This window comes from Natrix helvetica, assembly GCF_964273705.1.
Source record: "Natrix helvetica genome assembly, chromosome: 3".
Taxonomy (NCBI): Eukaryota; Metazoa; Chordata; class Lepidosauria; order Squamata; family Natricidae; genus Natrix; species Natrix helvetica.
Genome location: NC_138549.1, coordinates 131,719,002 through 131,743,061, shown reverse-complemented (window position 1 = coordinate 131,743,061; position 24,060 = coordinate 131,719,002). Strand labels below are relative to the sequence as shown.

The 24,060-nt window shown below is 40.7% G+C and overlaps 3 protein-coding genes across 12 annotated transcripts in view; all 3 read right to left on the bottom strand.

Annotated features, from left to right (window-relative positions):
• LOC309389533 (C4b-binding protein-like) overlaps window positions 1–1,657 on the bottom strand; it is a 33,134-nt gene extending 31,477 nt beyond the window's left edge. For 3 of the 4 annotated variants that reach the window (XR_014174956.1, XM_081948042.1, XM_081948045.1), the window contains exon 1: window positions 900–1,604. Coding sequence is in view for 3 of the 4 variants with exons in the window: in XM_081948042.1 (XP_081804168.1) it covers window positions 900–975 (76 nt within the window). In the remaining variant the exon portion in view is untranslated. Of the gene's footprint in view, window positions 1–899; window positions 1,605–1,625 lie in introns of those variants that run through there. The other variant, XM_081948043.1, reaches the window with a different exon arrangement.
• Window positions 1,658–2,066: 409 nt separating this feature from the next.
• Window positions 2,067–24,060, bottom strand: part of CR2 (complement C3d receptor 2) — an 80,775-nt gene continuing 58,781 nt past the window's right edge. For 4 of the 6 annotated variants that reach the window (XM_081948031.1, XM_081948033.1, XM_081948034.1 and 1 more), the window contains exons 28-29: window positions 3,134–3,225; window positions 2,067–2,803 (exon numbers count right to left, since the gene is read on the bottom strand). In XM_081948031.1, the coding sequence (XP_081804157.1) occupies window positions 3,162–3,225 (64 nt within the window). In that variant the 3' untranslated portion in view covers window positions 2,067–2,803; window positions 3,134–3,161. Of the gene's footprint in view, window positions 2,804–3,119; window positions 3,226–24,060 lie in introns of all 6 variants that reach the window. The other 2 variants (XM_081948032.1, XM_081948036.1) reach the window with 2 other exon arrangements.
• The window catches only part of LOC309389532 (C4b-binding protein-like), a 34,322-nt gene continuing 24,149 nt past the window's right edge, over window positions 13,888–24,060 (bottom strand). The window contains exons 7-11 of one of the 2 annotated variants that reach the window (XM_081948040.1): window positions 22,744–22,770; window positions 21,560–21,623; window positions 20,524–20,736; window positions 18,280–18,351; window positions 13,888–14,025 (exon numbers count right to left, since the gene is read on the bottom strand). In XM_081948040.1, the coding sequence (XP_081804166.1) occupies window positions 20,733–20,736; window positions 21,560–21,623; window positions 22,744–22,770 (95 nt within the window). In that variant the 3' untranslated portion in view covers window positions 13,888–14,025; window positions 18,280–18,351; window positions 20,524–20,732. Of the gene's footprint in view, window positions 14,026–18,279; window positions 18,352–20,523; window positions 20,737–21,559; window positions 21,624–21,868; window positions 22,771–24,060 lie in introns of those variants that run through there. The other variant, XM_081948041.1, reaches the window with a different exon arrangement.

Genomic DNA, 24,060 nt, shown 5'->3' with positions numbered 1-24,060 from the left:
TCTCAATGGCTCTCCGTCAGACAAACACTTTGATGTCTATAAATACTCAGGCAACCCCTGGTTATCTGCTAGTACTGAATAAATCAGGATATCTGATTAAAGACCTTCTAGGGAAAAACAATATCCTCCAATAGCTCATAATTTTGTCATATAGTTATACATTCAATAGTTATAGCAGTTTTAGAGTTCATTTGTGGTTGGACATCAATGTTGCTTAATTGGGTAATCATATCTAAAAGCATTCAATTCTATTTCTATGTCATCAATAATTCCTAGCCCGCTTCTTATAGCAGTAGGAATAGCAGTTAGACTTAGTTATATACCACTTCATAGTGTTGTGTGATGTGTGAACTTCCATTCCCAGAATTCCTTAAACCCAGACGTTGGTGAATTCTGGGAACGGAAGTCCGCGCATCTTACTGTCGCCGAAGATGAGAAAATCTGGTTTAAAATCTAGCCATACCCCGTGTCTCCTGCCGTTAATAGGTCAGCAAGCGCCAAGAACCGGCGCCAGTCTATATTCACCTCCAACACGACATGCCCGCCCCCCACCGCCAGCCATCTGAAAAACGCTGGCAGAGACGGCCTTTGCCTTTTACGCCACGAGCCCCGCCCGCCTCAGGCTCTTCCAGAAGCGGAAGCCTAGAGCAGGGCTTTCCAACCTTGGCAACCTTAAGACTTGCGAACTTCAACCCCCAGTCCGCAAATCTTAAAAGTTGCGAAGGTTGGAGGCGCCTGGCCTAGAGGACGCCGAGGCTATACCAGTGTGGGATTCCGATCCGAGTCCGCTATCGCCACCTGCTTCTTCAGGCCTCCGGCGCCCTGGAAGGTTGAAGGTCGTAATGAAGGGGGAGCCAGAGACAACCCCGCTGCCGCGTGAGAACGCGCATCACATTCACCTTTCCAGGCCCAACTCATCGCCGCCAGCGCCAAAATCGCGAGAAGCCGCGAAGGACGTCGCCGCCGCCGCGACATGGCGCTCAACGCGCAGGACGACGAACAAGCGTTGGAATCCGGCGCGTGGAGATGGGGGGGAGGAGGGGGGCTTCCAAGGCTCGAGCGCCAGTTCCGGTCACGGCGGTGTGGGGGGCTGTCGTACCTCCGCCGGCCTTGCTTTTCATTTCATTTAAAGGCAGAATCGGTGTTAGGCCGACAAAGGGGAGGTCGCCGCCTGCGCGGAGACAAGTAGACTGCAGATGGAAGTCCGTACAAATAAGATCTAGATTTAGAGCTGAAGAAGCTTCTTGGATGAGAAGCGAAACGTCTTCAAAGGAAAACCGGAAAGCCGAATTGCCTCTTAGAAAAAGCACCTTTGGGACAACCAGGACCTTGATGGCAGAGAATCTCCATAGGATAGATCTTGAAAGGTTTGCGGCGAGCTTAACGACCTCCGGATGTAGGTCAGGTCAGATATGTTCGGCATTGGGAAAATGCAGGCACTCTGATTCAGAGGTAGGCTAGCGAAATTGCTCTGGATGGCATGGCCAGGCGCAGAAGCAAAACGGAGAGGCGAGGTTGCTGCCATTTGGAGACCGTCAGGCTGGAATGACACCAAGTGCTTTTTTAATCAGCAAACTTGATAGGATAGATTAACAATTCAATGTAGTAATCTTAGAAGTTCCTACCAGGTTCTCTTGCTGTTCCAATGGACTGAGTGGCGTGAAGAAGCCCTGGCGGAATGATTTCCAGCAGCTCTTTACCCGAAGGTTCTGCCTTGACGTAGTTTCAAAGTTGTGCCCATAGTCCCGTCCCGTTCCCCCCCCCCCCAAAGAAATACATCAAAGACTAGTTTATTTTTTGTTTGGAAATTTATTTTCGGATTGAATCTAGAATTGTTTTAATAATTTCTAAAAAGGTAAATTGATTATTACTATTTATTGTATATCCTAGTACCATAGCTTGCTCAACGCACTTGAAGTATTTCCTGCTTAATGAATATGGAATATGAGCGGATAATTAAATTAGTATGCTGCCAGACTCTCACCAACTCTGGGCAGTTTACAACAATCAAAAGACATCACAAAAAAATAAATACAACATAATAAAAGATGGCAAGCATAATGAAGTGGGCAGGTCTCAGGCTGTCTCACCAAAGGCCTAGAAGTCCAGAGTAATAAAACATTTATGCATGTATGTTTTGTATCAAAACAAAAAATAGTGATCATAATACATTATCAAAGAAAAAAAAACAAAGTGCTATAACAAAGTAAGAAAATGCAACAAAAAGAATAATATATGTCAACAATAAATGGTCTCAAATCACTTCTCTAATGCAAATATTCAAAATGTGTATGATACATTCATACAACTCTTAACCTATTGTATTCTCTATAAATGCCCCATATTTCAATATATTTGCCCATACACAATCTTCTATAAGCAATTCACTCATGAGGGAGAAGTGCAAACAAGATTTCAGTCCATTGAGTAAAGGGGGACATACATTTCCCCCATTTCTTTCCAAATATCAGTCTTTTGGTCATAATAAGGGCATGAAGAATCCATTTATATTGTTCAGTTGTCAAATTCCCTGTACTGGTATGTACTTCAAGAGAATGTTATCTGATAATTTTAGCTTTTGTAGCACAATCATTTTGACAATCCATTACTTTTTAAGCATTTATGACTTGATTTTTATATCAAAATCGTATCAGCTATGTCATATCAATGACTCTGCTTCATATTTATTTTCCAGGAGTATATTATACATTCATTGCTTCTCATAGCATAACCATCAATGTCAGCGTGATATTTGTTGCTAGCTTGCTTGGAAGAAATTGCCAATTAAGAATAATATCTTGTCCTATGAAAAAGTAATAATGACATTTCATTGAACAACAAGAAGAATTTCAGTAAATATAAAAAGGCAGTTTACATGCAATTCAGAAATAAAAGGAAGGTACCCTAGAAAAATCACTTGTAAACAAAACAAAATATACAACTGACATCAGCTACTTTGTAACAGGTTGAGGGTACAAGGAAATTTACCTACCAAAGAAGTTGCTGCACAATAGCATGCCCATCCCCAAATTATATATGTGCTATAAGTTATTTTAAACCATCTGACTCAGTCATATTTATACAAATAATGTATTTTCATCTTAAAATAGTAACCTTACCGTGAGATTATTACCTGTAGCTATGAAGACAAAGTTTTCTTTTTACAGTGGAGAATCTTCATAACTAGCAACACAATACTTTCTTTGGGTTTCACAGGTAAAATTGCTAAATTAATCGGGAGAACATATACTTGAGAAAATAAACCAAATTATAAGACTTAAAAATAATTTAAATGCATTGTTTGAAATAGGCAGATGAGAAGTCCTGTGAATTAATGACCTGCTCGTATTTTACTAAACTCAAAATAGATGTGCTGATTGGAATGGCAAAAACCTTTTCCACATAAAATACCTGTATTTCAGTGCATATGTCCCTTATTGATATTTGGTAGAATATGCATCTCAAATTATTATTAACACTGTTAAGTAAGTAAGCTCACCATTAGGAGACCCAGTGTGCAGAGAAGTGTAATGAGAGTGGTATGGAAGAACACGCACAAACCAGCACACAGGGACACTGAATAGTATAAAACAGTGATGGCGAACCTATGGCACGCGTGCCACAGGTGGCATGCGGAGCCATTTGTCAGGGCACGCCAGGCGCATTCGCGCGCTGGCCAGCTAAGTTCACTGTTTTTAAAAGCCATTTTTCGCCCTCCCCAGGCTCCAGAGGCTTTATAGGAGCCTGGGGAGGGTGAAAAGAGCCTTCACCCCCCCCCCCCCAGAGGCCCTCCGGAGGCTTCAGGGACTGCCATGAACTCCCGAGCTACCTCGGATGCTTCCCCCGTCGACGGCAAGTTGAAATCCCCCATAACCACAAGTTTGGGGATCTCAACTGCCGTTTCTGAGATCAGCTCGAGGAGCTCGGGCAGGGCTGCTGATGCATAGCGAGGAGCCAAGTATACAATCAGCAGGCCCCACTGCCTCCCTGGGCCCCATTTCACACCAAGGGACTCACACCTGGGTATCTGAGGGACAGTGAACTCCCTCGGCTCCAAACATTCCCGTATAACTACCGCCAGCCCACCACCCTTACCCAGGGCCCGGGGCTGATGGAATGCACGGAAACCCGGTGGGCACATTTCCACGAGGGGTAAACCACCCTTGTGGCCCAACCAGGTCTCCGTTATCCCTGCAAGGTCCGGCTCCCCCTCTGAGATCAACTCACTGATGAGGGGGACCTTGTTGGTCACGGACCTTGCATTGCAAAGCATCAGCCTCAGGCCCTGGCTGTGTAGTTCCTGACCACCTAGACTGCGGGGGTTGGTACAAACGACCGGGCGTAACCAACAGCCACGGTCTCCCAACCGACCTTGCGATCTTCTCCTGTCCTCGCATCCCCTGGCCTATCTTACCTACTATTTATGGAATGCAAGGTCCACAATGCCTTTCTGCATTCAATGGGAGGGCCTAGAAATTACTTACCAGAACCTATTGTAGCAAAATTGTAGGAGCCAAAAGAAAGAAGCAAAACAAGAGTTGAAAACTATCAGCAAAAGGGACAATTAAATTTACTAGTTCTTGAAAGTATTTTTGAGAGACTCTCCAAACAATATAAAATTAAATTCTCTGTCAAATCTTTAGGGCCTAATTTCCAATTTACCATGCTTACTCTGTGTACATGCTGGCACAGGGGCATCCCGTTCTATCTGCTGCACTTGAATAGGAGAAGAATCATGCCTGACATACCCATTTTCATACTCCAGGGTCACATTAACACTAGTCTAAATCACTTTTTTTCCCCTGCTTTGGTGCTATCAGAAAGTGGTGGGAGTGGGCAGCCATCCACTGAAAATCAAAGTTGAATAAAAGTTCTTAGACACTTTTTTTGCAGCAAAGAGCCACTTGCCACTACAACTCGAGAGTTGTAAGAAGGTTGCTTGAGATGCAGTAATACCATTCAAAGAGATAAAGCAAAAACATTTTATTGGAGAAGTTTAAATAAAAATAATAGAAAATAGAAAAGTTAATTTATTTTCATCTTAATTTTTATCCACACTTTCACCCTTACTGACAATCTGCCTCTACCTAAATGCTAAAATATTTTTGGGAGGAGAAAAACTAATAGACCAGGGGTGTCAAACTGGCGGCCCGTGGCCAGACGCGTCAGGCACAGGCCACGCCCACCCGTTCCATGAAAGGGAAAAAAGTAGCCATATATCATGTGACGCTGTGAGTTTAACACCTGTATAATAGACCAATAACTTATTTGTAGCCTGGCCATCATAGTTTTAGAGGAAGACAGACTCTCATGCTATCAAAAATTATCCTGGACAGGAAACAATTTTTTGTACAAGGTACTTTATTGGGTACTGCAGATTTCAACTCTATATTTTTGGAGCAGGACCTAAATCCTAACTAATTATTATATCACATTCATAATTCATTAACATGCTATATCTGGGACCTCATTCTGGGATATTTACAAATTGCATTTAAAAATTCAATACTTCCCTTTGTCTACTCTAATTCAAAATGAGCTTCCTAGAATTGTTTCAGTTGAGGTGACCTTCAGATCTGAATAAAATGCAGAGATAAAGATGACCAAGGACCTCATACAGTATTTTAGTATTCATTCATCCCATGCTTTTTTATTCATGTGATGTCAATTTGATAATTATATGCATTCATACATGTAGACAGAAAGCATATGTGTATGTGTAGAGACAGATTGCTAGAAGGCAAAATAGAAATGTGCAGGAGAAATTAGTTTTCATAATGGCTAAGTCTTATTTTGGCAAAAGTCCGATATGTTTATAATCATACAATGGAAGGAGAAATTTCCTACTGATTTATTTTCTAGCGAAAATATATCAGAAGGAAGAACATGTTTAACTCCACTGTTCATTGATACAATCTGTGTATCTGACAGTAGTCCTTCCTTTTCATTCTGTTTAGTCTTAATTTTTAATTATGATTTTGGTTTAGCAAACTTACTGTGTTTCCCCAAAAATAAGATAGGATCTTATTTTCTTTTGATCACCGAAATAAGCACCTGGCCTTATTTTCAGGGAGGTCTTATTATTTTTGAGGTGCAGGTGGCGGTGAGCAAGGTCACCTCATGGCTGCTGCTGTGTTGCAATATTTTCAGGGAGGACTTATTTTCAGGGGAGGGCTTATTTTAGCACATGAGCTCAAAAGAACGATTGGGCTTATTATCTGGGGAGGTCTTATTTTGAGGAAAACAAGGAAGATTGAAAGAGAAAGATGCAAAAGCAGGCTGAAGCCTCTCAACCTGGCCAGGACAGGCTCCCCTGGATGTCAGCTCAGACAACAAGAGCCAGCTCTGGGGATTTTGGAAAAGGACATAGAGCAGTGTGGGTAGGATGCAGAAGATGCCATGTCAGGAATAGATGGGCAAGAGGAGGAGAAGCCAGGAACATTGGAAGGGCTGGTGGGATAGTGACTAGACAAGTATCTGGCTGAAGAGGAAAGAGCAGAGATACAGCAGCAGCTGGGAAGCATGGATGGCCCGCCAGAGGTACAAGGTGAAGAAGAGGTATAGTTGCATACGGTCAGTGGAGACAAGGAGGAATTGCCTTCCCTGTCAGATCCCAGGGCATGTAGCAGAGGAAGGCAGATGGAAATTTGTGAGGCTACTCATGAGGAAGCAGCCTCAACTCTCCTAATGAGTTGCACCAGCTGGTGATCATTCAGTCTGATACATGGAGCAAAGCGGTGTTGTAGCCAACCATTCACTTCCCTGTCATGCATGTGCTCTGACTTCATGTTTCCTGATTCTGGACCTGTGCCTTATTTTCTGACCTCATGTTTGGACCTTGGATTTCATGCCTAGATTTTGGACTTGGACCCTGGATACCAAACCTGGACTTGAGACTTGAGCCTGGACTTTGGACTTTGTGTGTGGATTTGTGGACATGCCTTGGCTTCAGACTTTATATTTCAGTTAGATTTCTTGCCTGGACTTTGTGGACTCTGATTTATTGGATCTTGGTGGAGGGCCATTTGCTGACAAGCCTCTGCTAGGACATCTGGGGAATGACAATGGGAGTTTGCAGCGTTTCAATAAACATTAACAACCTCTTGGCATTTGCCTGTGTGCCTCTTTCCCATTGAGGTACAAACCTTGCCCAATGACTGATGAGGAAAGTAAGACTTCCGAACCCCACACCCAGGCCACCGCTGAAGAGTCCTCACCAGACAATTTCAGGTTACATTGTTCAAAGTATGAAGAAAAAAACAGGAAGACTCTCATTATTGGAAATTGTGTTGGATTCCTTGAAACTTACCCTTCCTCACACTGATAATTTACAGTGGAACCAAGGCAAAAATCTCCTGTTACAAGCAATCTGCCACCCTCTGGTTCTTCTGGATGTTCACATGATTTTCCTAGTGGAAAACAGAGAGATTCTACTTTTTCATGTTGTTTTGGGTAACACAAAATGTATAAAACTAATTCATGGTTACTATCTCCCTTTAGCAACCAACAAATACTGTATACTCCCAAGGGTTAAGTTGCACAATTTCATACCCCACTGAAAGGCCATTCCATCCTATTTTATAGTTTGATCATGGTAAAGGAAGACTCACTTTGACAGAATTCTTGAATTTCTGACCAAATTTGATTCCTAATGCATGTCACTGTGATTTTCAGTTCAAGATTCCTAACATAACCAGGATGACATATATATTTCACAATTGAACCAGAAGAAACAACTTATTTTTTAATATTCATTTGTAATTTTTGTCTAATCTAACTGAATGGAAGGGCACAGGTGCCTCCAAAACAAAGAAACAAACAAATTTCAGCTATTTTTAATATTATTAATATTATTAGTATTATCATTGAACTTACTATTGCCATGTTCAAGTTGATAGATCGGGAAAGTTGCATTATTCCTAGTTCTACCTGATTATCTACAATAACTATCTATAACTTTCAATTTTAATTAGAGGGCAGTATTAATTAGAGAACAGTTAACCAAAGATAAAAAGAGCAGTGTTTCTTTATGTTCTTCCCTACCAAAAATAGTTAACAAGGTTAGGTGCACATATTTTGAAAACCTAAATCCTTTAGAAAGGGGGAAACAAAATCTTTACATTAATTACACTTCATGGTTTAAAAATACCAATAATTGATGGCATGGCCTATTTAGTTTTATACTAAAATAATATGGAAACATATTCTAAATATGAGATATCTATCTTTCATCAAGAATGTAGAACTCAAAATCATGATTTTGTTTCAAAAAAATTTAAAATCTAAATGTGTGATTTTAAAAGGCTAAATTCACACTAATATCACATCAGTCGCAATAAAACATCCCCAAATGTTTCATAGCTCTCTGCAACTATTCCCGGGTGAACACTAGAGGTGAGAAGAGCAGCAGCATGATCCCCTTCCCCCAAAGGAATGGCCAAAGGAAAGGGCTTTTTGTCAACAGTTCCTCCTTTTCAAGACCCCTTCGTTAAAGATTCAAAATCACCAGTTATAAAATGTTGAATTCTACCCTAAATATTTCTGATAACAGAACATAATAACAGAGTTGGAAGGGACCTTAGAGGTCTTCTAGTCCAACCCCCAGCTAGGCAGGAAACCCTACACCACTTCAGACACCACAGCAGCTTTTGAAGTAAGTTAAGGATTTCTTTTGAAACACTTCATTCAGTAAAGAAATGGAAACCCCTATGAAGAGTGATCCTCTGTTTCTGGACCTCACACCTTCAAGACTTTACGGAAAAAAATGTTGTGGTCACAAAAGGTACCTTCACAGTTAGGGACAGGAGAAGACCATATGCCAGCATTTGTGCAATGAAGAATTGCCTCTCCAATCAGAGCATAGCCAGGATCGCATGCATATTTCACAAGCATTCCACTGGGAAATACTCCTGTTTTCTGGTTGTGACCAAGGCTTCTTCTGCTCACAGCCACAGACATCTACTCCTATAGCATTTTAGATCAACCATTGTCACCAAAAAAAAAGCTATTTGATTTCCTTTGAAAGTATGACACCAAATGAACATAAAAAAGAGAGATGGGAAGTGATACAATTGGAACATTACAGATTCTGCTGGACTCCCAAATTCCCATCAGGCCCAACTCTCCTTGGGAATGGCCTTAGGTAGTGGGAGCTATTTTTGAACATACAATAACGAGATCTACAGGTTCCTCAAAACAATGCTAAAAGCTCTGAAATGTTCTGATTTTTCTGTAGACAATCAATTTCCCTGTGCTTAATAGCAATAGCAGTTAGACTTATATAATGTTTTACAGCACTCTCAGTTGTTTAAAGAGTCAGAATATTGCCTCCAACAATCTGGGTCCCCATTTTACCGAGTTTGGAAGGATGGAAGACTGAGTCAACCTTGAGCCAATGGCGATCAAACTCCTGGCAATGAACTGAATTATCCTGCAATATTGCATTGTAACACTGCACCACTACTAATTGCAGTATGTAAAAGTATTCGATTAAGATAAGATTTGATTAATATATACATCCTTCAATCAAAAATCCATATGTTTTACTTTAAGTCATATTTCTCCTTTCCCCGATTCTATGGAAAACCACAAAGATACAACAATAAAGGGATTCAGGCAAATAATGTGACTTTTGGATATAATGACAAAATTAATTCTTTAGAATTTACTAAAGAGTGAAGTAAGAGACAGGGTAGTAATGGCAGTAGTGTAGGAAGGAGACAATGATTGCAAGGAGGAAATATCAAAATCACTTGTTGGCAACTATATGTTCTTGATACAATTTTTCTGATTTTGATACCCAGGGCCAAAGTTGAACATTTGAGGGAAGATATTATAGGGCAGAGGTGTGAAACTCGATTTCATTCAGGGCCGCATCAGGGTTGTGTTTTACCTCTGGGGTGGGCGTGGCCAGCTCAATATCATTCGTGTTGAGGGCTCCTGTGATGCCTGAGTGCTCTGCCAGTGAAACAAGGTCCTAAGCTTCATTTTTGGCTCTGATGGCTACCTGCAACCCTCTGCCCAGTGAAAATGGAGCTCAGGAGGCCCCCTGAGCTCTATTTTCGCTGGCAGAGGCACCACCGGCCGGTCCTTAGCTCTTTCCAGGGCAGCCCCGTAAGCCAGATCTAAGCACCCTTCAGGCCAGATCTAACCTGCGGGCCTTGAGTTCGACACTCCTGTTATAGTGCATGTACATATCGCAGAAAAGGACTGCTGTATATATTTTTGTGAACTTCAGTAGTTATTCATATTAATTCATATTAATTAGTGTAAATACCCACGTGTAGTGAAATACCTTTTTATGCATGCACATGTATGTGGGATGAAGATTCTGGTTTTTATAATTCCCAGGATATGAAATGGACACCTAACATTAGAACCATCACTAAAAAGGCACAACAAAGGATGTTCTTCCTGTGTCAACTCAGAAAGTTCAGACTGTCCCAGGAACTACTGAAACAGTTCTAACAGGATTTATGGAGTCTGTCACTTCTATAACTGTCTGGTTTAGTACAGCAACCAAACAGGACAGAGTTCAGTGGATAGTTAGGACTGCAGAAAGAAAGAAAAAACTGCAACCAACCTGCCTTCATTGAGGACCTGTATATTGCACAGTTCAGAAAGAGGCTGAGAAAATATCTGCAGACCCCTCATATCCTGGACAACTGTTTCAACTCCTCCTGTCAGGATGCATTGCATGCCAAAACAACTAAACACAAAGAGAGTTTTTTCCCTTGTGCCATCACTCTGCCGAACACCTAATTACCACAGTACTGTCATGTTTTATATATGTGTGTGTGTGTGTGTTGTATTTGTGCTGATAAATAAATAAAGGGAGACTAGTATAGATCTATTTCAAGCTATTTAGCTCTCATCAGCTAGCCATACCCTTACTGGGATTTGAACCTGGGCTGTATTACATATTAGGCAGGAGTCTTAGCCACTAAGCCACAGGCTCTCCTCCTTATCAGCTGAGCCAGGGAAATAGGTATGTATTTGGGCATACCAGGGGTTGTAACACACATACATACATACATACATACATACATACATACATACGTACGTACGTACGTGTGTGTACACACACACACAACATTCCAAAGGGTTATAAGAAAAGTTAGTAGTATGCATGTGCATGCAGCAGCATATAAAAAGGCTATTTCGGAATTATGACTGCTCAGTTAACCATGGTAAAAAATTTCTTGGTAAACTTATCCCAGCTCAAAATCTATTCCTCTGAAAAATCAGGATGAAAATTTTCACCCACCAGTCTTATTGCAAAACAAATGAAAATCATACAAGTTTTGTCTATACTTAGCGTTCCTCACAGATATAATTTAATGTAGAACCAAACAGAAAATCTTCTGATACAATCAGTCTACCATTTTCTGGTTCTCCTGGGTGGCCACATGATTTTTCTACCAAAAAAGAAAAGAAAGACCATTGGCTTACCTGAACGGTCGTTCTCTGGGCGCTGCGGGAGAGTCCAAGCATGGGTTAACACAGCCTATCTGCCCAAGGACTGAGTTGATTTTTTCCCCTGGTCACGCCTCCTTTGCCTCCTTAAGTCCAGTTTTAAAAAATGAGGTCTTGTCCGTCGTAGGACACCCTTAGGTATTCTAGGTGAACGGTACAGTCTTGGTTCCTTCCATCAACCCTGGGCAGGTTTTGGACTCTCCCGCAGCGCCCAGAGAACAACCGTTCAGGTAAGCCAACGGTCTTTCTCCTGTGCGCTGCTTGGAGAGTCCAAGCATGGGACATGCCCAAGCTATTGTGTCCCAGGGCGGGGAGTGTCCTGATTGTCCGGAGCCTCAATAACTTTTTGCAAAACTCTCCTTCCAAAGGAGTCTTCGGCTGAGGCAAAGGTGTCAATTTTATAGTTTCTAATGAATGCTGTGGGAGACGCCCACGTAGCCGCTCTGCAAATGTCAATGATGGATGCCTGGGTTGCCCAAGCCGCTGTAATGGCGGCATTTCTTGTGGGGTGCGCCGTCACCCGACCTGGTACAGTCTTGCCTTGGTGCTCATAAACCATCTTAATGCAGGACCTTAGCCAGTGTCCAATGGTCGATGAAGAGACCTTGCGTCCCAACGATCCCGGTAGAAATGACACAAAAAAAGACTCTCAGTGTCTGAGGTCTTTAGTCCATTTCATGTAGAGATGAACTGCTCGCCGCACGTCCAGCTTCTGCCAAACACACTCCTTGGGGTGCTGAGGCTTGGGACAAAAGTTCGGGAGTATCACCTCCTGAGATCTGTGAAAATGAGAGTTCACCTTCAGCAAGAAGGTAGGGTCCAGGTGCAAGATGACTCGGTCTGGATGTACGATACACAGCTCCTCTCTGACTGAAAACACTGCAATCTCTGATACCCTTCTAGCAGAGGTGATTGCAATTAGAAAGGTGGTTTTAAGAGTCAAGTGGTGCAGGGAGACCTTTCTCAGTGGCTCGAATGGTGCAATAGTCAATGCTCGTAGAACAAACTGCAAGTTCCAGGATGGGTACCTGTGTACCGTCTGAGGTCATATATTGGCAGCCCCCTTCAAGAAACCCTTGAACTCAAGGACTGATGATGGTCTCTAGCCAGAATGGTTGACAAGGCAGCAACCTGATGTCTGAGCATGGCGGGCACCAGGCCCTTGTCCAATCCCTCCTGGAGGAAGTCCAGCAGCTGGGGTATGGACGCTTCAACATCAATAGTTACATTGTTTGCACCAATTAGAAAACACTGCCCAGGTTGCATAGTAGATGGGAGTTGTGGCTGGTCTCCTGGATGCTTGGATGGTCTGGATGACTTTATCAGAGAGGTGTTGTTCCCTCAGGAGCTGCCCCTCAAGTGCCAGATGGCCAATTGGAGCCACTGGGGCTCTTAATTAGAGGCTGTTAGAAAGCGTGCCAAAGCGTCGCTTCCAAAATGGCCGCCGCGCCCTCCGGAGCTTGCAGGGACACTGCTGGGGAGTAAATCTCTCCGAAATCTCCCTGAAAAGCGGCCGGGGATGTGTCGAAGTCGCAAGCGTCCCCACACTCGCCGGCAGCCACCAGAACAGTGGCCCAGTTGTTCCACCTGCCACGAATGAACGCAGCAGGTGGGGTTTGTCCGTTGCCTCAGAAAACAGTCATAAATTGCAATATTTCAAAAGTAGAACACTACAACTACGGTAAAAAAATTGAGGGGAAAATCCTAAGAACTCTATTCTAAATCACTACTCTACAATTCCTCCTGGAGAGCCCAGCCTATCTGTCCAAAGACTGAGAGCTCCCCAAAACAAGTCCTATCGGGCAGACTGAGTTTTAAAAACTGGACTTAAGGAGGCAAAGGAGGCATGACCAGGGGAAAAAATCAACTCAGTCCTTGGGCAGATAGGCTGTGTTAACCCATGCTTGGACTCTCCAAGCAGCGCACAGAAGTTGTATCTTTCTTATGCTAAGACATTCAAGACTGAAATTTATGACTATATATCATATGAACACATTTACAAACATTTAAAAAAATGGAGAATATTTCCTCTTATTTTTAAGAATAGGGGAAAAAACACTCACTTTTACTAAATTCTTGAACTTCTGACCAAACCTGATTCCGGATACATATAGAAGAGGCATTCATTCTAGGGTGCTTAACATAACCTGGGTTGCATTTGTATTGTACCAACGACCCAACAGGGAAGGAATTCATTTTCTGATACTCATCAGTAAGCTCTGCAAAGTCTAACCTGGTGGGGATGCCACAGTTACCTCCTGATTTAAAAAGAATAAAGGAAAAATGATCTCAGTGTTTATTGTTAGATTTTGTGCTTCAATCTTCCGATAAATTTCCTTATTAAAAAATACCTCAACATTTGAAGAGCCAATATACAAAATGCTATGGAAGACCACATGCCATCATCTATACATTGAATAGTTGCCTCTCCAATCAGAGCATAGCCAGGATCGCATGTATATTTCACAAGCATTCCACTAAGGAAAACTGCTGTTTCCTGGTTGCTGCGGATCCCATTTTGAATGTCTGGGGGTGGCTGGCATATCACCACTAGAAGAAAAAGGGAGAAGATTGGGAAGAAAAACAGATTAAGAATGTACTTTGGGCTGATACATTTATTTCAATAAACAATTCTCCCTCAAAAAGTGATAGTGAAATGTTCTTAAGCGTTCTTTCAATATGAGGTCCCACTGGATTCGGGAATCCTGCTTGATGACAGTTGCAGTAAAGGGCATTTGCACTACTTCATTTTGTGCGCCATTTGTGCCCATTCCCAGATTGAGGGACCCTACTCATGGTCACTCATGCCTTAGTGACCTCCTGGTTGCATTAGTGCAATGCACTGTAACTGGGGCTACCCTTGAAGACTATCCAAAATCTTCAGCTGATCCAAATGGAGCAATGTAAACAGTTATGTATGTTCCTGGTGGAACACACATTATATCTCTGCTTTGCTAGCTGCACTGGATACTAATTTGCTTCTGGTACTAATTTAAGGTAGTGGCGTTTACACTGAAAGCCCTTCCTGGTATACAACTGGGATACTTGAGAAACTCTTTGTCCCCAAATCCATCTGCCCATCTCACCAGATCCAGCAAAGGGAACTGTGATGACTCGGGGCTGGGCACGGAAGCAACATAGCTGGAACAGCCATGACTGGAACATGTTTTGGGGTCTGTTGGCTAGAGACCCACATTTGGCAGCCCTGAGGCAGTGGGCCTTTTTTTGCTAAAGTTTACTAAGGTAACGTCTGAGCTTCTGAAGGTTCCTTAAGATCTGATTACGTCAGCAGACCTGGCAGCTCCAGAGAATAGGAGAACTAATATATTTTTATATTAGTATATATTGGTTATTATTATTAACATCCTTTTGTGTGCTATTTCTTTGTTCTTCCTCTGTTTTGTAGTCTTTTTGTGGATTTATAACGGTGTTCAGGTTTTTATTGGCTGCTTAGTTTTGTTGCATGTTGCCCAGAGTTACATGTTTGGTGACACAGGTTGCTGTATAAATCAGATGAATAAAAAAATAGGGTACTGTAAATGGGCATCAACGTTCTTTTCTGAAAATATCGTGCTATTTTCAGAAACCCACACAATAAACATTGCTTTCATATTAAGTGTTCATCAAAGAGGAGCATCTTTCCCAGGGCTGAATTGTCTTTTGAAAAATTCCCCTAGATCATTTTTAAAAAATTATTTCTATAACCCATCTATCTCAGCAAACAACTCGGGTCTCTCAAGCATTGTCATGATTTTACTTTCTAATCACTATATACCTTTGAAAGAGGAGAAACTTTGGGCTACCAGATTTGGCTGTATAACGTCCTGGAGACAGTTTTACTCAGGATAAGAGAGATAAAGTAGTAATTGGTGTGAAACAGTGACGTGCAGGCAGGGGAGGCAGGGGAGGCAGAGCTGCACCGCTCTCATCATGAAAATTTAAAAAAAATACTCCGGGAAGCCGCGAAAGTGGCTGGGAGAGGCGCGCGGCTTGGTTTAGCCTCCCTGGACATCTCAGCAGCAGCCCCAAGTATGCCGATCCCGCCATTTTTTGCATCGGGCGAGCCCGGGATCCTTGCAAGGGGAATGGGACCACGTGTGCAGGAGGCTCCTCAGCTCCAGCCTCAATCAGCGCAGCCGCGGTCCCCTTCACGTTGGCTCAGGAAGGAGGGGAATGGGACCACGTGTGCAGGGGAAGGGGATTGCAGCTGTGCTAATCTGAGGTTGTGCGATGATGTTACCTAGGCATTTTTTGCATTGGGCGAGCCCGGGATCCTTGCAAGGGGAATGGGACAATGTGTGCAAGCGGCTCCTCAGCTCCAGCCTCAATCAGCGCAGCCGCGGTCCCCTTCATGTTGACTTAGGAAGGAGGGGAATGGGACGTGTGCAGGGGAAGGGAATCGCGGCTGCGCTAATCTGAGGCTGTGCGCTGCTGAGGAGCCGCCTGCATACGTTTTCCCATTCCTCTTGCAAGGATCCCGGGCTCGCCCGATGCAAAAAATGCCTAGGTAACAACATCAGTGCTAGAAGGGGGGGGGGGAGGAGGAGAAAGGAAAAGTTTCTCTTCTCAGAAATGTCTTGTCAGTGGAGCTGCGGCAGCCTGCCTGCCTCTTTCTGACATTTCTGAGAAAAGAAACTTCTCCGTTTGGGCTGCGTCCGTGCGATCAGAGCAACCACGCGGTTTGATGACGTCACCAGCCTCACCAGTCATAAACATCACCGCACGTCACTGGTGTGAAAAGAGATTAAGAAACAATGGAGGAAGGTTGAACAGATAATAAACATGCAGAAAAAGAATTGTGTTTCTATTCTATTTCTGTGTCATGCAATATTTTTTCATTAGGGATTGACATCAAACTAGCAAATATCTAGACAGACAGACAGACAGAAGATGCCCATTTCCACTATACATCTTCATCCAATAACACGCATTTTTAAATTTTAATTTAATCTTTATGTTTATCACTATTGTAATTATTTTATATATGGCCTTGATACATTTGTTAAAATTGCCTTAAATTTCAATGGAAAACTGATGTACGTATATTTAAAATATCTGGCTGTTTCTATTGCAGAACTTTGCTGTTCTAAAAAAAGTCTTTGTTCAACAGTGTAAAGAAAGGAATTGTACAAAATGTTAAAAATAATTTATATTTGATATGAAAGTGGAATATAACACCAACAGTAGATGGCGTTGATGTCTTATTTTTGTACAGTAGCTAATTTCTGGATTTTTGCCACCAGTGAATACATATTGATAAGTGATTGGAATTTCTTTCTAGAAAAATGAATTTGAACTGAGTTCAAGATGTTTCCTCAAGCACTTGTTGCAATTTCAAAAGCTCTTGAGTTCATTCTTAACTGATGCTACTCTATACATGGAGCATCTTCCATTATCAACAAACGTAACAAAAAAAAAAACCACAAATACAGAAGAAAAATGTGATTCCACAATAGATTAGGAATATCTGAATGCTTACTAGAAAAACAATTCAGTTTTTAATAACCTCTGAAAGTCCACAAGGCAATCGGGTAACTCGATGTCCTTTGAGATTTCATTGCTCAGTACTGTCACTTTAACTAAGCAGTACCTTCTAGTTTCAGCTTCAGCTAAAAAACCTGAATAATAACAATTGCTGTCTAGGAGCAGAGGGTCCAGAGATGATCTCCTTGGAAATGGATGCACCACAACCTCCTTCAATGCTGCTAGCAACTTTTCCTCATGAAGGCACTAAAAATCTGAGGAATCCAGATGGTCACTTCTCCATACACTCCTTGCAATAGTTAGGATTGGCATGAGACCAAACCACATGCAGCAAAAGCAGTCTAGAGAGTACCTTTTTCACTTCCTTCATGTTTACAAACCTGAAAGAATCCCAAATAATATGGCAAACTGTACCCTTAGCACCACGAGAAGCATCAAAACATTGACAAATCCAGGTGACTTTGTCAGTGAAGTGCTATGCAAAAGACTAGGACCTATGAAATAGTATGTAACTGGGAGGGAAGGGAAATGGAGACGGTCCGAGGAAGATTTCTGATCACAAGAAAGTTCAATGGGCAAGTTGATAGGAAGTCAGAAGTCATCACTCCTGCTGATTTTTTTTGCCCATCCATGCTAATTCTGTCTTTCTTTTTAGGTAAGGAAATATCTCTGAACGTTGACCTAATGGGTCATGGGTTGTCCAGTGTTAAACTAAAAAGAAGGTGAGCATTGATGAAGTGCTGCTGATGGGAATGGCAAAAACTCATAAAATGTTTCTCTCAGTGTATATGTTATATATTGATATTTGATATCTCAAATTGTGACTGCCGTTCCTTATGAGCAATCTCAACCTATATTCTTTATTTCATTAGCAAATAACTGGAATCTATTGTGTCAAACTTCATTTATTCCCCCCTTCCAAAATTTAAATTTGTAAGCAGTGTATGAGAAAATCACACCATTTGTTTTATTTCTGCATTTTAAGCTAAATGTGGATTCATATTTGGCTGATAGAAAATCAGCGCCAACTACTAAAAATATTTATCTATCAAAAAGAATTAAATACAAAATTGCATTGAAGATTACTATTGCTGAGGCATGTAAAGAGAAAGTTATCAAATTCCCAATCATAATTACGAGAAGTGTCTTGAGGGCTAAAACAAAGATTTGAAAAAATCAAATAGGGATTAGCTGGTCTTCCGGATGAATTAAGATACAAATTCTTAGGAGCTTCTGCTAAAAGGCTCATAGAACTGGGCTGGAAGCATTTTAACTACTTATTCAGTATAAACAATGAATGTAAATATATAAAGTACTCACCATTATTTTTGTAAAAACAATCCACAACACTCCACCAAAGCAACAGGATACAAGCCAGAGAACCTATTAAAGCTAAATAAATATATTTTTTAAATTTAGTTATAATTTTCTCTAAAAGCAAAGATTAAACTACAAACAGAAAATTCCAAAATAAATGGAATAATATACTAGGAGGAAAAAATAATACCAATATCTAACATTAAAATGCTATGACGGGAGCCGGGGGAATGGGCAGAGCACCACATGGCTTGGCGCCTTAGGGATACCTCCTAGGTCAGTGAATGGCGCTCTTCCCGGCTGGAGAGGGGATTTGCCGGGCGGCTGCTCGTGAGCATGGTTACCTCATGGCTGCTTCGCCCCGAGGCTGTGCCCGGCTCTTCGGGAGCCAGTTCGCAAGGGAGCAGCCACCCGGCAACTCTCCCCTCTGGCCAGACAGAACGCCACTCCTCAACCTAGAGGTATCCCGAAGGCGGCAAGCAACGTGAGCGCTCCCCCCCCCCCGTTTCCTGCGACTTGGCGCTTTCGGGATGACGCTAGGTCAGTGAGCGGTGCTCTGCCTGGCCTCGGGGGGGGGGGTTGTCCGGGGGTTTATTTTCGGGGGTGGGCTTATATTTTTGCCCACATGAAAAACGTGGCAAGGCTTTAGTTTCGGGACAGGTTGTATTTTCGGGGAAACACGGTAACAAGAAGGGACAGAGAAACAAAACTCTTCTTCAGTTTTGGGGTATCTGTTTTTCACATTTCTCACCTTTGAAGATTTTAAAGCTTTTTAAAAGCTGAAGAATAGAGGTATCATTATGGCAACAAAGTGGCATGCAATGCAATGGCAATATAAATCAATGGCTTTCAGTTTTCAGTAAATAATATTGTCTGGTGTATGAGCCTTTTATTTATATGTACTAGAATAAAGAAATGAGATGGACTGCTTCTAGGTAGAAAATCCATTTTCCCCACATGACCATTTCTTTCTGACAAAAAAAGCACAGCAGTTATGAGAAAATAAGCAAAGTTCAAGGGAGATAATTTGTACAATAGCATTCTGTGGAACTGAACATATTCGTTCCTCACCAGACTACTTGGAAAATATCCCTTCAGCTTTTCGTTTTTCTTATGACAAGTTCCTTAGTCCCCTTTGCTGTTATCTATGCATAGCAATACATAAGGTATACCTTATGTTCCTTTTTCAACTTCCTTTGGCTACATAATCATTCCATAATAACTCAGTATATGTGCTGGACTGGCAAAGAAGACTGAAGAATACAGCAAACATTTGGCTAATACACAGTGGCCTATCTTAACCAGTTATTGTATGCAATTATCATACTGCTCTGCGTGTTTTTGCTCAAAGGTTTGATGAGAGGTTCTAGAACTTACTTACAAAAAGCCTGGTATCAAAATTGTAGGTGACTAAAGATGGAAGCAAACCAAGACTTATAATCTGCTTCATTAGGAATGAAGATATAATGAAATCAAAGAGAATATTTGAATATACTGTATGCTTTCAGCACCAACATAAATTAAAATTGATCAGTTGAATCAGAGTATCTCCAGAGGAATATTTTGGAAAATTTGGTAATAAAATTGAAAACATTTACTGAGAAAAACATAAGTTATTAATACAGACAGCCCTAAACATACTTTATGTATATACTTTAAATACAAAGAAACTCCTTTGGCAGGGTACAGGAATGAAATAAATCTTCAGTATTTCAGCAATATTTCTGCATCCTGCCATAGCTCCTTTTGGGAAGCAGCTCTTTCAGACAGCCCTCAGAAATGAGGGAATCCTCTCAGCAGATGGCAGCAGCTAGCAATCTTACCCGCTGGTTTCTCTACTGACTTTCTGGAGAAGCTGGCAGGAAAGGTTGCAAATCATGAGGTGCTTGGCAACTGGTTGTAAATGCTTGGCAACTGGTTCTCAATCAACCGGATTATAATATGTGACTACAGAGGTGGTGTGCAACATTTTGTGATGGCTGAAAGTGTTTCACTGGCCAAAAAGCACCCCTTCCAAGGCCCTTATAATTCCACATATGTACAGTGTTAAGTTAACAACTACCTATACTTCATAAACTTTTATTTATTTTATTTAAGTTCTAATCTTATACTACCAGCACAATTAAAACCATGATATAACATCAGCACAGAACGATGGCTCTACCACTATTGCTAAGTTTTTTAACAAAATACAGCCTATTACATAACTAAGGACCAAAAGAATGAAAAATAATAATTTAAATCTACCTCACAGTTCTTGCTGATGATGAGCTCTTTCACTATAGAGATGATGTTGGAGACTCTTGCTAAACATACTGCAGAATATGTCAGTGCTCATGTCTTTCAGTTTTCTCATGTTGGAACAAAGTCTACTCATGCCCCAGCCAGCCAATCAACTATTATGGTTGCTGTGTCTGTACTTCCTTCCTTTTCATTCTTCTCTGACTTTCTCTTGTTCACCTGTTAAGGAAAAGAAATGTCAGACAGTAAGACATCAGTAAGAGAAGGCAATTAAAGTTTGTATTTACATTCATTGGAGAAGGGATTACAAGAGAATAAACTGGAACAATGGGGAATACACATCAGAGGAATGCCCTACCATGATATGTGGTATATCATCCCTTCCCCCAGAGATGAGTTTGGCCCTGACCCTGACCCTGGGTTTGGAATTAGGACCATAAAAAAGTGAAAACACTTCTGAAGCTAGAAGATTGCAAATTATACAAAAACTAAGGATATCAGAGAACTAACCTATAAGAAGAAGAATAAAATATGCCAGAGTAAAGGTTAACATGCAAAACAGAACAGTATTTAGAAAATTATGAACAGCCAGAAGTAATAGTAGAACACAAGATAAACATACCAACTGAATGTTTGGAGCTGAAGCGATGGGAGCTCTCCCTGACATTCAACAGAACTCAAGCTTCAAATGTGGACTTGCAAATTAACTCTGCATCCTAATCACATGAGCCTCTGCATTCCAACTACCATCCCTGAATTCATAAGACATAAATATATATATATATATATAGCTTTTTTTCTTTAACAAAAATACACAATGCAAAAAAAAAAAAGTTTAGAAGCAATATAGACTGATACAAGCAGAAAATAGCATAATTTGCCTACTACTTAGCTTTCTTTTTTCCCCACCATGGAACTACAATATATGTATATCATACATGAATGGCATTTACACCAATACTGCATTTTTTTTCTATTTAAAAATATTTTAGTGCCCGTATGAAGCAAAAAAATTTTTTAAAAGGAAATAAGACAATTCTACCTTTCTCTTACATATTTCCGGTAAAAAATTGCGACTGCCAAAATCCACAAAGGTAATGAACACCCTAAAAAGAAAAATATATATAAAGTGCCATAGTAAAATTACAGTGTCTTAGTAAAAATAATTAAAGCCAAGAAAATTAATATGTGATTCAAAATGTGGTTACTTGGTCCTTTAATTAAATCCTTACAGCTGGAATATTATGTGGAAACTATTCCAATCTTAATACCTGTTAATTGCAGAAATTCACTATGCTGTGGACAATTAAATTATTTGAACGATCAGTATGAAAATTAATTCAGAACAAACCAGATTGAAAATTTCCTAAGAATTCTTAAAAGCAGTGACCAGCAGACATAAAGACCTAAAACTGGACATTAAAAAAGATCCAAAGTTAATACCTTCACAAAAATCATTTTTCCAAACACCAAGATAAGATAGAATCATAATTCTAGTATCCTATTGTTAATCTTTCAGGCAGTCCTTGGGAATTATTACCCACATACCATATTGCAAATATAACAAGTAAGCAAATAAACAAATGCACACGTACTAATAATGTATAACCATCTATAGTGAAACAATCATGGGAACTGAATGCCTTCCTAATGAACCATCTCATCATATAATTATCGACTCCATCAATTTCAAAGAATGCAATCAAAATGCAGATAAGACAAAAGCACCATTTTATCAAATAAATTATCTGACAGCATCAAGGATCAACACTTGCAAAAAAATACCATCCTCCTATGTACCATCCAAGCCACTCAAGCATGTGCAGGGCAGGTATACAAAAGGATATGTAACTCCTTCATCAAAAACAATTCCTTCAGAATTCCTACTGCAGTATTACCTGACAAAGTAATGAAATGACTTTATCCAAAACCCAATCACAGAGAACTCTCACACCATGAAGACAAACCCCAAGCTATACATGTTTGTTATGATCTCATGAACTGAAACAATACAGAAAAAAATGTGTTCTGCGTTATCCATATTTGCACAGAAGATCAAGAGAGGAAGCTTGGTTATACTATTGAGGTGTCTGGGTTAAAATGAATGGAAGAACTAGTTCCACCCAATAAAGAAGTAGATGAGGTTTCCCAAAAACGAATTGCAGATTTTTCAAAACAGCATTGAACAGTGCTAAGATTTACATTTTCATTTTCAAAGTTACATACCACATAAAACTAGTTTGATGAAGTTACCTAAAAAGAAAAAGAAAAAAATATTCTGGTAAGTGAATGTCTTACAAAACGAACATACATATTATTTATGGAACAATGAATTATTCAGGATCGAAAACTCAACATAAATTATTAGCTGAAATACTACACTTTGAGGAGGTTCATATAAAGTACTTTGTTTTTTTTTAAAAATGAGTTTTCAATCTAAAAACCTATTGTACAATCAAGACAATCACGTAGTTTTAAAAGAATATAAATTGATTTACTCATTCTGGAATAAATTTTTGATCAAATTTTCTTTTAAAAATACAAAAAATAATATTGGTTATCAATATTAAGCATCTAGAACAGCACAAAACAACAGTGTAAGGTTGCCTGCATTGAAGTTTTTTCCAAAGAAATAGCTAGCACAAGCATTAAAAGATGTCAAGTAATGTAATATCAAATTTAAGCACTAGCTCACTGCAAATAACAATCCAACTAATATACAGCAAAAACTGCAGTTCTCATTGAATTTCTGGGGTGCAAAGTCAACAAAGAAAAAAGGCAAATGATGCCCCACCAAAATGTAAGATCAGGCTGGAAAATAAGATTAGCAAACAGAGATAAGATTCACGTAAACTAGAACAGATGAATGAAAATAAACTTAACAAAAAGAAAATCAAAGAATACCTAATCAAGAAATACCACTTAGAAACAAGGAAGATCAAGGAAGCACTGGAAATAATAAAGGAGCAAATAATAGTTATAATCAAGAAGATTAGCAGATAGGAAGCTCAAATTGCGAATTATATGCAAAATCTCCAATTTCAATCCAAACAGAAGCATTTCTATTAACCTATCAATGGAGAGACTGCAGCAGTGGTGGGTTCTGGCGAGTATCACCCCGGTTGGGCATACCAGTGGCAGCTGGGAGCACGGTCACCGTACCAGAATGGTGCTTTGGAGGGCCCATCCACCGTCCCTCGTTCCTTACCTGTATTTAAGCCAACCAGGCCATTTGCGCACGCACACACAGCATACAGCGCCTGCACAACCTCCGCCGAGTAGCTGGAGCATCGCAGGGTGGTAGGTGTGTATGCGTGCACAGCGTGTGTGCCCGTGGTGGATGCCCAGCCCTGTCGCAGCGTACCGGTTGCGACAGGATCCGGAACCCACCACTGGATTGCAGTGAATCAATCAGTACCTGACAAGAAATAAACTTGGGTGAAGATATAAGAAATATAACAAAAATGCAGCTTTGTTAAAGGAGGTGGATAAGAATTTAAAAAGATAACATGAAAGGAAAAGGGCAAGGAAGGTCAAGAATTG